This window comes from Falco rusticolus, unplaced genomic scaffold, assembly GCF_015220075.1.
Source record: "Falco rusticolus isolate bFalRus1 unplaced genomic scaffold, bFalRus1.pri scaffold_50_arrow_ctg1, whole genome shotgun sequence".
Lineage (NCBI taxonomy): Eukaryota > Metazoa > Chordata > Aves > Falconiformes > Falconidae > Falco > Falco rusticolus.
In genome coordinates, this window is record NW_023618231.1 from 109,547 (window position 1) to 124,745 (window position 15,199).

The 15,199-nt window shown below is 42.1% G+C and overlaps 1 protein-coding gene across 17 annotated transcripts in view; it reads right to left on the reverse strand.

Annotated features, from left to right (window-relative positions):
• The window catches only part of ANKRD26 (ankyrin repeat domain 26), a 52,440-nt gene extending 37,445 nt beyond the window's left edge, over nt 1–14,995 (reverse strand). For 8 of the 17 annotated variants that reach the window (XR_005102157.1, XM_037374836.1, XM_037374838.1 and 5 more), the window contains exons 1-12: nt 14,734–14,995; nt 11,237–11,287; nt 8,912–8,945; nt 8,763–8,832; nt 7,468–7,528; nt 6,667–6,860; nt 5,799–5,955; nt 4,162–4,223; nt 2,960–3,062; nt 1,316–1,344; nt 1,127–1,193; nt 995–1,039 (exon numbers count right to left, since the gene is read on the reverse strand). Coding sequence is in view for 16 of the 17 variants with exons in the window: in XM_037374836.1 (XP_037230733.1) it covers nt 995–1,039; nt 1,127–1,193; nt 1,316–1,344; nt 2,960–3,062; nt 4,162–4,223; nt 5,799–5,955; nt 6,667–6,860; nt 7,468–7,528; nt 8,763–8,832; nt 8,912–8,945; nt 11,237–11,287; nt 14,734–14,980 (1,120 nt within the window). In the remaining variant the exon portion in view is untranslated. Of the gene's footprint in view, nt 1–994; nt 1,040–1,126; nt 1,194–1,315; nt 1,345–2,959; nt 3,063–4,161; nt 4,224–5,798; nt 5,956–6,666; nt 6,861–7,467; nt 7,529–8,762; nt 8,833–8,911; nt 8,946–11,236; nt 11,364–14,733 lie in introns of all 17 variants that reach the window. The other 9 variants (XM_037374825.1, XM_037374824.1, XM_037374828.1 and 6 more) reach the window with 9 other exon arrangements.
• Between the last annotated feature and the right edge of the window lie 204 nt (nt 14,996–15,199).

The window sequence follows — 15,199 nt, forward strand, 5'->3', positions numbered from 1 at the left end:
TAGAGAGAAGCTGCACCTCTATTATTGTCAAAAGATCAACAATCCTTTTTTTCTTTCTTCCCCTAAAGCGAAGATGCCAAAGAACTTGGAACTATTTGTATTCTATACTTAGAAGTTACAAGTCCACTTACTTGTCTACATATCTGTTCACCTCTCTCTGGTTTATATTGTCAATAGCCAATTGTAGAAACTCTAAAACCTGAGTGGCAAATTGTTTCTCATCTGATTAACAAGTGTGATTAATACAAAATACAACACAAATCATCAAATATGCAAATTGATAAACATGAGAACAAAGACATTAAAAACCCATTCAGGTTACATATCCTCTCTCCAATACATAGCCGACCAGCTAGCCGCTTCAACTTTGGCCTTGTTTCCGAAGAAAAGAGAATTCCTGAAACACGCTGACACTCATTTCCTCCCGTCTTGTCTCTCTTCCTCACTTCCTTCCCCTGCCTCTGAGCCTGCTGGTCATTTTCCATGAAACAAGAGAGGGAAGCCTCAGAGGAACGTGTTTGTACATGATTCAAAACAACTGCCAGGCAGGTAGAGAAAAGCCAGGCAAGTAATAATTCCTGAAAACTACAGCTACGGCACGAGCCCAAGAATTACCCTTTGTGGCTCACCTGCAGCTCCTGGACAGCCTAGCCTACAGATCCCTAGCCTGGAATCAGCCACAGCACATGCTCAGAGACCCAGGAAAGGCAGGAAGGGGGGGGTTGAGAAACTGAAAGAGAAGCAAACTTCAGGACTGCCTGAAAAGGGGAAATGACAGCAAGTACGGTGTAGGAAGCGTACATCATGGAAGGGTATGGACAGTGCGGAAAAGCAGACTAGAGGAGGGAGCAAACACATACACCGAGGTATATTTCAGTAGACCACCTGCTCCCGGGATGCCTTGCTAGAGCCATTAATTTAATATTAGAAAGAAAATTGCAAGTACAATGGGTCTGTCCATAAAAGAACACTACAAAGAGATTGTTATGAATACCTTCAACATCTTCTGCATCTCCTAAGCCGAATTCCTCCAAAAGATCTGCAAAACAAATCAGATGCCTTAATAAATACTCCTGTCTAGAAAGATTATGAAGCTAAACCCAGAGCCACATGAAGTGAACATTACCTGATTTCTGTTGCTTTTTGTTAGGAGAGGTTTCACTCCTTTCCAAAACAGATTCAGGGGCCTTCAGCTATGAAAGACAATCCAATGACAAAAAAAAAAAAAAAAAAAAAAAAAAATTCACACTTAAAGTAACTCCATAATATTTAATGAGCAGAACAAGCAGTCAGTCTGACATGAACAAATACTTACCTGGGAATTGTTGGGTTTCTCCAAAAAGCCTGGAAGTGAAAAATGTTTCAGAAAGTGTTATTTTATTCAATTTTTATTTAATTTATAAACTTTTTACTCCATTCAACATCAGTAGTTTCTACAACTAAGTATTAGTTGCAAGCATTATTTCATCGAGACTGCGATACTTAACACTCAATTTACCTTATCCTCCAGCATTGGTATCGGTATACAAGAAAGGGACAGTGCATGCTTCCCATCATGCACCTTGGATTTAAGAAATAATACTCACAGAACTAGGACAATCCATAGGAAGCAATAAGGATTTGCTTGTTAACAAAACAAGATCAAAATACTTATTTGGAGGAGCTGAATCCTGCTTTCTACAAAGATTATTTCAAAAGCCAACGCTGGTCTGCTGTAATGAATTATCATAAAAGAACACTACGAATTATATAAAATAACAGCTCTATGACCGTGATGTTGAGGGATATTTTCCTTTCCATCGATAGGACAGAGAAAACATGGGTGCAGACATAGAAATCTCATACACATCATTCAATGAGGAAGAATCAAACTAGTTCTTATCAGGTTGTTCTGGTTCAGCTTGCAAGAAAAGAAAAAACCCAAATGACAATTGGTTGTAATCTGCATTTATAGCACAGTTCCAAATAGTTTCATTTTTTTTAAGATTCTTTTCCAACATTAAATCACTTACAAACCCACACAATCTACTGGCCCACCTATATTTTTCAGGTCCTCTGCTTTAGCCATCTTACAGTTTGAGTCCTCTCATGAAAGAAGTGTATGGAACGTTATTAAGAATGGCTCCATAGCAAAACTTTTGTATTTAAAAAAATAATTAAAAAACAAACAGCATTTGATTTCAGGAAACTTGGTGGTCTAGCAGTATGGAAATACCTTAGCAAGATTATCATAATCACCTTTTATCCCCTTTTTACACTGATTTTAAACTCATCTTAGTAGATTCATACAAAGCAGACTTTCATGACAACTACTCGACAAGTAGATTTACAAACTCCCAGGAGCTTTTAAAGTTTTGCTTCCAGCTTACTGGATTAGCTTCTTCAGCTATTCTATTGTACTTACACTACAAGCAGGACTGACCATCTAGTAAAAAAGAAATCCTTCAGATGAGAGTTCTACCCCAACAGCAAAACTTCCCTGCCATTCTACACTCCAGATGCTCAAGAGACAGCATCACAAAGTACAGGCAGAAACCCTGAACTCACATTTTAGCTCCTAGGCAAAGCATAACAGAAAGGTATAAAAAAAAATTAAGGCGGGGGGAAAAAATGCTTGGCCAGATCATAGCTTTCTCCTGCTACATCATCATCCAAGGATGTTTAGGTGTTCAGACAGGTCAGCCCTAAACCACATACACTTTCATCACTATGCCACAAGAACCTGAATCCAAAAAAATAAAAACACATCCAAAGAACACACATCATGCAAACAAGGTAACTTCCTTTACAAACTTGCCAGCAAGCGCCGTGAGAGCTGGTGTTAATTAACAAATACTAAGCACTTCATTGCTATAGCGCGCACCCACACCGTAAGCGCATTCCTAAGGCAGACATCGATAACAGCTCACTTCAGCCTATACGTGTTTACAGACAAACATTTAGTCCACCACGAAGTTACCAGTCTGGCGCTCCCCTGAAACAATCCGCGAGCGTGCTCCGTGTCTGTCTGCAGCTGGAAGCAACACACCAGGTGATCCTTCTTCCGGGCTTTCAGAATCCGTCTGTGTAACATAAAACACGGGCGTGAGCATCGGTACAAATTCTCAACTCATTTCTACGCAAAATGTTCCTGCTAAGCCAACTTGCACAGCATGGAATCACAAAAGCCTTTGATAAGCCCCTTGGAAAGGGCACGTCAAGACACAGTCTATTGGAAAATCACAGCAGACTTGTGTGTTTTCAGATCTTAGGCAAAAACCTCACAACTCATCTAAACTCTTCTGTCACGTTGGCAAACTGCACAGCCGCAAGAGAGAATTAACACGGTAACTCGAGCTGTGGGTTGTAACTGCAGGTCTGGGGGGGACCCAACTTTCGGACTGAACTGGCACCCGACACTCAAATTTGTGCTGATGTTCCCCAGGCACACATCCTGCAGTGGGGAGCGAACACGTTGCTACTCCCAGTTGCACGGGCTGAACAAAGACGAGCAAGACAAAGCTTACAGAAACCAAAGCTACCTAAACCCCCCCAATAATATTTTAGCCTTGTATTTGTAAGAAGGAGATGGGGAAGAGTTCCTTCTTCCTCACAAGAAAAGTCAGAGGGGGTAAGCTACAGACTCTGCTCGTTTTCTTCTAACCCATTACCACAGACAGGAAGAACTAAAAGGGCCAACACAGCCAGCACGTGTGGTATCTCTGTTGAGCATTACTTTCAAAAAGGGCCAAAACGGTAGAAAGGCTCTTTTCCGAAGCAGCTAATCATCTAGGCTGCAGACCCTAAGGGCAACCACTGAACACGTCAGCGGAATAGAGCTGTGTGGTGAAAAAGCAACAATCCCGCCAGCCCCCGTGAGGAGCTCAAGAGTATTTTAAGCAGCAAGAAACTTCACTGCCGCAATACTGTACTAGAAACCCAACTGCAAGGGCCAGTTGCCATGAGACCCAAATCATTAGCTCGACCTACCAGCATCCCAAGCCTCGCTGAACAGCTAGCACACAGCACAAGTATTTCAAGGGCCCCCAGTTACAAACATACAGCAGAACCAGGAAGAGAGGAAATAAGCCTCAGCCGCGGCCGGGCCCAAGCTCCGAGTGCTTCTGGATCTCACTCCCCACCCCCACCACTGGGAACCCTGGTCTCCTTCACAGGAAATACCTCAGAATCCCAGGGAGATTCAGCATCTTCCTCTTCCTCTGCTCCCACTGCTGTCAGGGCACCTACAAATGCAGGAAGAGGGGAGACACTGAGCCCTTCTATTTCACTCTGCTTTTCCCCATCACCCCTGCGCCCAAAAGATGCACAGCGGTTCTGTTGCTGAGGACAAACTAAGGAGTGAGTGTTATTCAAGGGTTTCTTCACACCCAGCACACAACATCATGGTATTTCCTTTAGATCGCCACCTCTCTTGCCTCCTCTCCAGCAGACGATGGCTATGCACAACAGCTGACACAGCTACAAGCAGCACTGAAGACGTGTTTGGGTCACACTCAGGAAAAGGCTCCAGCACGCTGCAGCCCTGTGGCATACGGAGTTTAGGTCACCTGCTCTCCAGTCCACAGCTCCAGAAATTGCCATTGACTACCACCATCCACTGTGCAAGAAGTACCATAGAAACACCACCCGACACATCTTCATGCTAAAATCACCAAGAAACAATGCTCCTTTTGTAGCACTACCAGAAAAGATCTTCCTTGACTAGCAGTTTTTACCCTGCACCTTCCCAGAAGGTAGACACCTAAGCATTGCCATTTAAAAAGAGGAGAGGCTCACAGCCCAAAAACTCACCCCAAACACACAACTTGTCTCTATCTCAGGGGCTAACATCCCAATCTCTTCTCTACTAGACACACGCAAGGCTCAGTCTCAGTAGGTTCCTGGCCAGATTAAACTATCTTCATTTCTCTGTTTTAAGCTAGTCCGTTAGGTAAAACTGATTCAGGATTCGCTCTCGTGGAGACATGCGCACAAAAAACGGGAAAGGAGCTAGAGACCAGTGAGGGCACCCGTCCTAGCAGAGGGGAACTGCTGGTTCCAGCCTCAGCTAGGACTACTTACACTGTGCCAAATGCAGGCTTATGGTAAAATGCACCGACAGAAGAGCATGTATAGGCACAACACCTGGAATACAGCAGGTTCTGCCAGGCCCGCTCTGTAGCATTTGATCAGCAGCTACACACGCTCTGGTAACATCTACCACACCACTCTACTCTCTGGAGACAGACAGTGGAAAGTGTGCCTTCTCCTCCTGCTCCAAGACCTGAGGTGAGCACCAGAGTGCTCAGCCCTGACTGACGGGGCAATGCTTTCAAGCACACTCAAGCGTGGCACTGGAGAGACTTTCTACGTTTTAAAACTGGACAAGGTGAGGCACTGGAACAGAACAGCTTTCTCTCAGATTGACTCAAATCTTTCCCAGGCTTCAGCCAAGAGCAATCACAACTTTTCAGTCTGACAGCACGGGCCAGAAAGGGCAATACTACTGTCACACCAAGACACTCTAATCCTCCTCTTTTTCAACTGTGCATTTTGTTCTGATCGCTTCAGGGAGAACACAGCAACAAAACCAAGAATGACACCTGCTCCATTTAGCATCGTTTGGAATCCAAGGCCACAATTTGTTCTTCAGGAACGAATGATAAGGAACAAAAGCTACTTTCCTCCTTGCCAATGCCCACTAGGGTTCACAGGCAAGGGAAAGACTTACTGTTTCAGAAGTCAATCACCATTTCAGTTCATTTACTGTGCATTAATATTTATAGAGGAAGAACTGGGAGCAGTATTCACTAACTCACTTCTCTCACCAGTGTTGTCTTTGGAAGCACTGTGGACTTGATGGCTATCATTACAAATAGAGTTTTTCACACCCTCAACAACTGCAGTTTGTAGCTCTTCACCAGTGTCTTCCTTTTCCTGCTCCTTCTCCTCTTCTTCCTGTTCAGGTGATTTTTCCTAAAAGAGATTGACCAAACAGCTGGAAATAGCAGAAACAAGCACCTTCTTAGCCACCCATCGACAACAACTTTAAAAATGCTTCTCCTGTGTAAGACAACAGGGAAACTTTGTTGAGCTTTGTTTTACAAGGCCTTCAGTTTTTCTGGGAATCTCTGAGGAGACAGCAATGACATTAGCCCTAAGTCATTAGCCCTGGCTCTGCAAAGCTCCTGAGAAGCAATTCTTCCTGTCAGCCTAACTCTAGCTTTCATTTCAGTTACATTGTTTTGGAACACGCTCCTTTTCCTCTACTTTGCTCCAGGAAAATCACTAACTTCCTGCTCTCAATCTGACTCAAACTTTTTGGTTCCTCATTTTCAGCCATCACACCAGGTATTTTACTAAATGGCAATAAATCTTGACAGATAAAAACTGTACATACAACTGAGAAAAAAATTAATTTATTTCAGAAAAATTATACTGCCTATTTGTTTTCCTGCAAAACCACTGCAACCAATAAAAAAAACCATTGAAAATACTGCCCAATCTTATTCTTATACCTAAGAAACTGCTTTGGTTAGGAGTAAAGGCATTTTCTATTATAAAAAAAGGATGATCAAAAGATGGATATACGTGAAATATTAACAGAAATCCAGTTTACCTTTTGGTTCTTACCTTTATCACCCTTAGAAAATACCTTTGTGATTGAATCATCCTTATACAACTTACTTTGGTGCCTGAGTGAAACGCTGCTCTTACATTTTCGTCATGCCTATTCAAGCACAAGTGTTCCCTTTCTTGTTTCAGTGCTTCACAGACTTTATTATCTACTTCACATTGCTCTTCTTCTGTATCTTCATCATCCACTTGTTCAAGACAGACAGAGTTTGGTCTTTGACTTTCAAGCCTTGGGCTTTTTCCTGCTGACAAAGAACTATTATCACTTTCAAAGCCATTACTGAAGCTTGACTTTTTCTCCTTAAGACCACAACTATCTGAGAGAAGCTGAGGTGTCTCTTTTTTCCAGTTTGTCATCTTAGATTCTGCAAAAAGGGAGTCATCATTTCTGTGAAACTTCGCCTGAATCATGCTTTTCTTGTTCCAGCTTTCTTGTTTATCTTGCAAATTATTTAGATTCTGAAAGACAGTTTGCTTTGGTACTGACTTGCAAGATACTTCATTATTCACCGTCTTTGGAGACATGGCACTTATGTCAAAACAACAAAAGGAGTTATGGGAATGGCAACAGGCATGTTACCAGATTAACGGAGTAATCTGGGAATGTCTGGAAAAGGAACCAAGTCAAGGATGGGCAGGATGGAGGAAGGACTTGGCCAGGGACAAAGGCTTAGGAGGGGATTAATACCTTCATTTTAACAACATGACTTGTTTTTTCTGAAATGCCTAAGTGCTGTGTTTTCAAAGTGCTACTTTTCTCATTTACTATAGGAAAAGAATTGTTTAAAAAACTACTTAGCAAATCTACTTTTATATATTAGTATACTATGCAATCTTTTCCAAATAGCTTACTGTTTTTCCTGAACTGCTGGGAAACATTCATTAACAATGTCAAATTTGGCTTCTGCAGCTTCTGTAAATAAATGATTATTTTCTTTTAGAACACTAACGACAACAACAAATCCTTTGGTCACATCAAACCTTGAACACTAAATGTAATCAGGCTGTCCTTTCGACAGTGGTCAGGTGCTGGCTCCATCCTATACTTCTAACTACAAAAACACTCCTCACATATGCAATTCAGTGAGTATTTCACCCCCAAAATACCATGCAGGCACCCTTCTGAAAATTGTTTCCAAAACTATGGTTACATGCATAGCAGTTTGAAAAATCTGGGTTTAATATTTGTAGTACTTCAGTAAAACTCAGTTATATTTAAGATCGCAGCTTCTGGATGCTTACCTGCAAGTGTGCACAAGGGAAGTAACTGTTAAGAACCCTAGGTTTAATGCATTAATTAGTCCCTGCAAGTACACTTACCAGAATATCCTGAAATTTCAAAAACATGCCAAAAAATGCATAATTTGTATTTAAATCGGTGCAAGAAAATGAAATCATGTTAAAACTGAACATGCTTGCACCTCCAGTATTAGAGTAGGTTGAACTAGAACACTGGTTCCTCATCGCTGCAGAATCCCAGAGCAACAGAACAGATGCTCCAGACATCACTGCAGAAGTTAATAATGCTTCAGAACACTAGCAAAAAAAGCAGGCCTGAGAGCTTGTAGCTGACAAAAAGAATACTACCTAAGCATTCAAAAAAAGGAGGGAAAACATGCAGTGTGAGATTGCATGCAAGCACAGAATGCCATCTCAATAGAAGAAAAAAAGATGACCCATTTGAGTAACTCATCGGCTGAGCACTCTTGAGTAACCTGATGAGGAGGAAAGGAGAACTAGGTGATGAAGGATTTCAGTACATCTTCATTAAAAAGTGCCCTTTATCGGTTAGGATTCTATCACGAAATTTACAGGAAACATTAACAGTGTTTGGGGAAGAACAGAACAGGTTATATTAGTAACTTATAAACTTAAAATCTGACTCAAATGACCAAGAACAAATAAAACTGTGGCGATTTATCTCGTCGCCTATTGCTCTTTTGCCTCAAACCACAAATCTACTGCATGATCTGCCACAGCTACAGGTCTTTTAGGAAAAACTCACAGCAGAAGAAAGGCTGGCAGGTCAGAGAGTGCTTCTAAGGAGAAAACAATATTGGCTAGAACTGTAGTTTCTTTCAATCCCCCAGAAAACTTGCCTTCAGATCACTTATTTTTATAGGACATTTACTGTAAATACACCGTACCTTGGGAGTAAAATCGAGTTCTTCCTCAGAAGTATGCCAACTGACATCGCTCCCCTCTTTCTCCAAGCTTCTTAAAAAGTAAAGCAAAATGAGTACCGTGTCTCTCCAATCATTCCTCAGGTATGTGCTGGGTATGTTTAAAGTCTTACCCGATTGAGTCTCCTTGCGACAAGCCGTCTATTGCTGTTCAAACACGAATTGACATGTTGAAATTAGATTTGGCATGCTAAAAATTAACCAGCACATACAAACATTTAACCTGGACAACTCTACATGTCATAACAGAATGAAACTTTGGGGAGTCAACTTAACGTAAGACAGCATGAATGAATGCATGCATTTCCAAACAACTGCTTTTTCAAGCCACACTGAATTGACAAAACAAAAAAGACTAGAGTTTTAGATCCTTTGAACTTTTATACCTAAAAGTTTAAGAACTACCTCTAAACTAAAAAAGCCCAGCATAGCATGAATATGCTGTGTTAATAAACAGTTAACAAAATACTGGTGCTTTAGCAAGACGGTAAATAAATGAACTGCTGAAGTACTCATACTGCACACACAAGCACACCCTGTTGACAGAGATTTTACTGGTTTATATACTATACTAGCTGGTGCTCTACCCACTTACACGTTATCCTGAAAAGGTAAAAAACATCAAAAAGCATAACCAAGATCTAAAGCTTATCCTCACGTAGAAGAATCCCCAGCAGTTCTCTACGCTGCACCAAAAAGGGTATTCAACAGGCAAAACAGGCGTACCCAGGGCACTCTATACTACACTCCAAGCTTTCATCCATGTTAAGACAGCAACTGGCACATAGGATCACAGGATAAATCAGGTCACAAGGGACCTCGGCAAGTCTCTCAGCCAACCGCCTCCTCAAAGCAGGCTCGGCTCTGAGGTCAGATGAGGCTGCATAGAGCTTTATCCAGTCTGATCTTGAACCATTCAAGGAGGGAGACTGCACAACCTCTCTGCTTTACTGTTCTCACCATGGTGAAGCTGCCCACATTCCGTTAGAAATTCTCTTCTTTCCATTTATGCCTCTTGTACCTTTGCTTCATGTGACACACCACTGGGAGGCACCTGTCTCTGTCTTCTCCTCACACGTACTGGAAGCTGCTGCTGGGTCCCCTTCAAAGTCATCTCTTCTCTAGACTGAACAAGCCCGGTTCCCCCAGTCTCTCCCCCAAAGGCAAGGAGTCCTGCTCCTGGCAAAGCTTGATGGCCCTCCACTGAACTCGCTCACGGATGAAAGACCACTCTCTCTTGCACTGGGGGCTCAAAATTATACCCAGGGAGCTGGACACAACCCAGGGACTGCCAAGAAGCGGTGTACAATCCCCTCCCTCAGTCTCCTGGCTATGCTGCTCTTCATACAGCCCAGGACACCGTTAACCCTCTCAGCCGGCAGGGCACCCTGCTGGCTCATTCTCAGCTCACTTTCTGCCAAGACCCTCTGGCTATTCCCAGCAAAGCAGCTCTCCAGCCAGGCAGCTCCAGCACGTGCTGTAGCAAATGGTTGTTCCTTTCCATGTGCAGGACTTGGCATCTGCCCTTGCTGAATTCTGTTAAGACAGGCCTGACAGCCCATTTACCCAGCTTGTCAAGATCCCTCTGAATGGCAGCGTGGCCCAGATGCACATGTTGCAAACTCAACCATAGCGCACTCTAGCACACCACCGATGTACTAAAGAAACCTGAACTCTAGGAATCCAGCCTGAAGAGTGCGAAAACCTCTCAATTATCAACACCTAAGATGAAATAAAAGGCTTCTTCAATTCCCAGGACAGAAAGGAAAAAACCAAACAGAGCCTCCACATCCTATCTATTTCAGCATTCCTCAAGTCCTCGATAATTAGTTCTCGTTAACTATCATCACAAAATGAAGTTGCTTATAAAGAGGAGATTGGTGGCCTTCCATAAAGTTGTATGATGACAGCCAAACCGAGGTCTTAGACAAAATCATTAAACGGAAAAGAAAACAAAGGGCATATCATGTTGAGTAAGTTATCTGAACTTTTGCTTTCCATGGATAGTAACTTTAAGCAAGGATCAAAACCAGTTCCCATTCTCCTTTAAAAAAGCAAGAGAGAAAGTTTATGAGCTAGTTTTCAGACAGATCTTGATGCCCTACTGTAGAAACGGGATCTAGAAAAGTAGTATCTAGGGATCACTTGTTTCTACTTTAATTGAAGTCCATTTTCATTTTGGAGTAACAGAAGAGCATATATATTTTTTTTTAATATTATTTACTATCACTAATGACACAAAGCAATCACTCAATTCAGTAATTAAGGACCCGTGCAAAACACGCAAACAAAAAGCACCCAAAGCCTGCTCTCAAACCTAATTTATAAAACCAAAACCATCAGAATAGAGACCTCCAAGATAATAAACATCACAGGTGTGTTAGTATTTGTACATCACACAGCATGTTCCATAGTTGAAATGCTACTGTATAGAATACCTTTCTTTGGTTTTCCCGTTCTTGATGTCTGGCTAGGAGATTGTGGCATTCCTATATCCATTTAGGGAAAGGCGTGTCAAGGACAGACCAAACAAGGGCACCAGAATAAATGTGAATCCCCCGAAATTTGGAAAACATAACCAGTACATTAACAAAGCTATAGCAATGGGAGAATGTACTGTGACCATCAGCCTACTCTACAGTTACAAGAAGTAGAAGCCAAACCTATCACAACCTACAGAACTCTACTCTTAAGGGACAGTGTCAAACACTGTAACTTAATTTACTTGCTCCATTGTAGAATACCTATATTCCAATATTTTGAAACACTGAAACAGATTCGTGGCAGTTTACTGTACTGCCAACTTTGCATTTCTCTCAGCTTGACTAGTCCTTGCCCAGCACTGACTGCCAATGCAATTCCTTCATATTTGTAGAGTGTTTTATACGTACGGCACACGTAAAATCCCTCCGTCTAAGCATCCCAAAAATCTGTAGGTGCCAACAAACTTTGGAGGTACACTAGCCAGTTGTGTCAGATGGTGCCTGATGCAGACACAGCCCCCTCCTACCTCAGTTTGAAGGTAAAAGCCCTGCATATATTGATTTGACCATGCTGAACTGCTCACGTAGAGAAGCTACGCCACCAGCCAGAACGCAGGCTTGACAAGCAGTCGGAGTGAATACCCTGTTCCCCCAGGGCTATAGGGCAGGCCACAACTGGACCAAAACGGGTGCACTGACTGCTGTGAGTGTCATGCATGTGTGCTTGTGTGTGTACGCGTGTCTATGTGCTGTGGAACAGAAGCTTTAGAATACAAATCACCATCCACCTGCTCTACCCATCCTACTTAGTAAAATGTTATTTTTTATATCAATGAATGGTGTGGTTCTGTTATTGCAGCTACCCAACACCAAATGTCTGTGTGACAAGGCCGTAACATTTGCCTCAGAGCAACAGGGCGTCCTGCTTATATTGATGTTACCACAAATACATGGAATGGATGTGGCAAGAGGACTCCTATCAAAAATACACATGTAAGAGTTAAAAAAGGACCTCAAGATTGTTTCTCATTCCTTCTCCATTTCTCAGTTTTCTTAAAAGGTGATACAGCAGATAAAAAGCACACTGAAGCACTCGTTTCTTTTCCAAGAGCTCTATGATGAAAAACCAATGGTTTCTGTAGGAACAACACACCAATACGCAGTGCAGCAGCTAAAAAAAGCTGCCACTGAAGACATACTAGAAATCTGAACCCTCGCTTTTAGAAAAAATACATAATTACTTTTTGCCAAAGAAATTCCAACTTCAAATCTGAAAAGTCTGTCATTCGATATGCTAGAGGTGGAAGCCATTCATTTGGAGGTTTTTGCCAGTCTGTCTGTAATCAACAAAAAGGTTCATGTTCTGACAAAAAGTAAACACTCAAATAAGCATGAGCCAACTTCTTAAATGTACCGACTTGCTCACTAGAGGCGAATATTTTGAACAATGTTCAACAAGTGCAAAAGTAGCAGCAAAAGGAGGAAGGACTACATTGAAGATCCCAGAAAAACAGGAATGAAGAGCAAGATTAAAACAAAGAATTCAAAGTGGGTATTCCTCCGTTGTCCCACGATCAGTTGAGCTTCTCCTCTGACAGGGGCTTCAAAGCTTTTACTGCAGCCTGTCAAAGGGACTCATGATGCAGGACCTGCGCTTTGTGTGTGCAAGCAAGAGACTGCAGAATCAATGCCACTAAGCGTTCCCTGCATGCTACTAATCCCTCTCACTCAACAGGCCGGGGTCATTTTCCAGGAAACTGAGCACAAGGAGAAAAAGATTCGTACTACTCAAGAAAAACAAGCCCTACTATAAACAGTTTGAGAACACAGCACACTCTTTCTCCTCCCAAGTCCTTAACCCACATAAATATGCTCTTCACACTTCCTATGCCTCTTCAAGTGAGGATTTCCCATAACGTTGTGGACTTATGCTAGTAGTATTACTGTCTTCAAGGAACTGAGCAAATTACTTGGTTCAAGAACCCATATTTCCCTGAGGGCATATCAATTTTGGAATCACACAACAGTATTATTCTTCAAGCCACATATTTTAAAATAACCCGGGCCTGCCAGTCATCACAATGTGGTACCACAGCAATTATCTATGTGCACAGGAGGCAGCCACAGAGTGCTGCTTGGGTAAAAGCAACATTTTGTTGATTAAACTACCTGTACCAAGCCCTTTCCAAAAATAAAATAAAATATAAAAACCTCCGCATCTTCCTTCAGTCTATCAAGAAACTTTACACATCGCTGACTAGATCAAAATAACTAGTCCTAAGTCAAAGGAACAAAGTTTGGCTCTAAACTAAATTCCCCTACCTGGGAAAAGTGAACTCGGAAAAATATCTCACGTTTTGCTCATATTTCACGACATATTTTAAAAAGGAGTAATAAACTGTGTTTGAACGCTGTCTGCTGCCCATTTGCCACAAAGTTCTGATGTAACACCCTTAAAAAAACCAGAAAGGATAGAACTTCCCACTGTAGGGCCTGAGATGTAAAGTACAAGAAGTTCGATCTATATTAAAAGATTAGTTTTCTAAGATTCCTCTAGGGCTATATGAGCTCATAAGCATAGACTGGATCTTAAAAATTAAGGAGTTGTTGTTTGTTTTTTTAATTTTAAAATGAACTCACTGAAGGAGCTAATTTTTTGATAACAAGGCAATTCAATTGTTTTTCTGGATCACAAGTTAATATGGACTTTTTAACGTTTATTTCATACAATTACTGGAAGTAGAAGTGTTATTTATTTTTACTGGAATCAAACTATGTCCATGAAGATACAGTACACACAGAAGCTGCATTATTGTTCCTAACCAAGTGACTTTTCCAAGACGATTTTTCCTAAGTATGTCTCTACAGCACCTACACAGAAACAATCGTAACTGATGCTGAGAAATAAGACAACTCACTAAAAGCAGCTTAGTGCAGGTGAAACTATTAATATTAAAACACCACTGCACAAACTCAGTGGCTATCAACAAGACATGTACAGTCCTGCTAACTCATCTGTTGCTTCCCAGCTACAGGAAGATGCACAACTACTCAGGATGAACCTACTGCTTTTGCAATTCATTTTCACAATCTGACTGGCCATCTAAAGGTACAAGTACACACCCCAAAACCAAAACCACTCTCACCTAGTTCCTTCCCTGTCCCCCTTCTCTCTCGGTATGAAAACCTATACAGATGGGCAATCTGGCAGGCAGAAGGCAACAACCCGGTACGTGGGCCCGTAGCACACAAACCGCAGCTGCCTTCACCCCTGACAAGAAGCACCTCCAACCAGCAACAAGTCAGCATATTCACAAAGCTTCTTGCGCTACCCCACCTGATGCCTCCACTAAAGTCAACGGTGAACACAGCGAGCGCTGACAACACAAACCCCCTAAAGAAAAGGCCACAGTGATTTTCCTCGTGAGCTCCTGCGTGATTAAAGATCCTACCTCCTCTGTCCACAGCAGGTGCACCCAACGTCAAGCCAGCAGCTCCGGCCCGGTGAGGAATGCCAGGTACTGTGTCGCCTTGTGCACCACCTTCGTCTCTGTCTCCCCGGAATGCGTATGCCACCAGTTGTTTACAAAGACTATATAGGGAAAGAGAAGAAACGTATTTGGTAAAAACAACCACATACTTGCTTATACAGTTTAATAGAACAGTTAACAGCCACTTATCCACCCTACACGTATTCATAGCCGTAGGAATTCATATGCTTGTATGCATTCACTGAGAGTAATACACACAGAACTTACTGCACGGCTACTACCTACTTCAATATTCACTACAGTCATGTTCACTCTAGAGGTGCATATCCACACCTACGAAGCCATTAGCTCCAGCTCGGCACAGTATTTTCAGCCTAGCTGTTAAGCACACATAACCACCTTAGAGAAGGGATACGCACAGGTACAA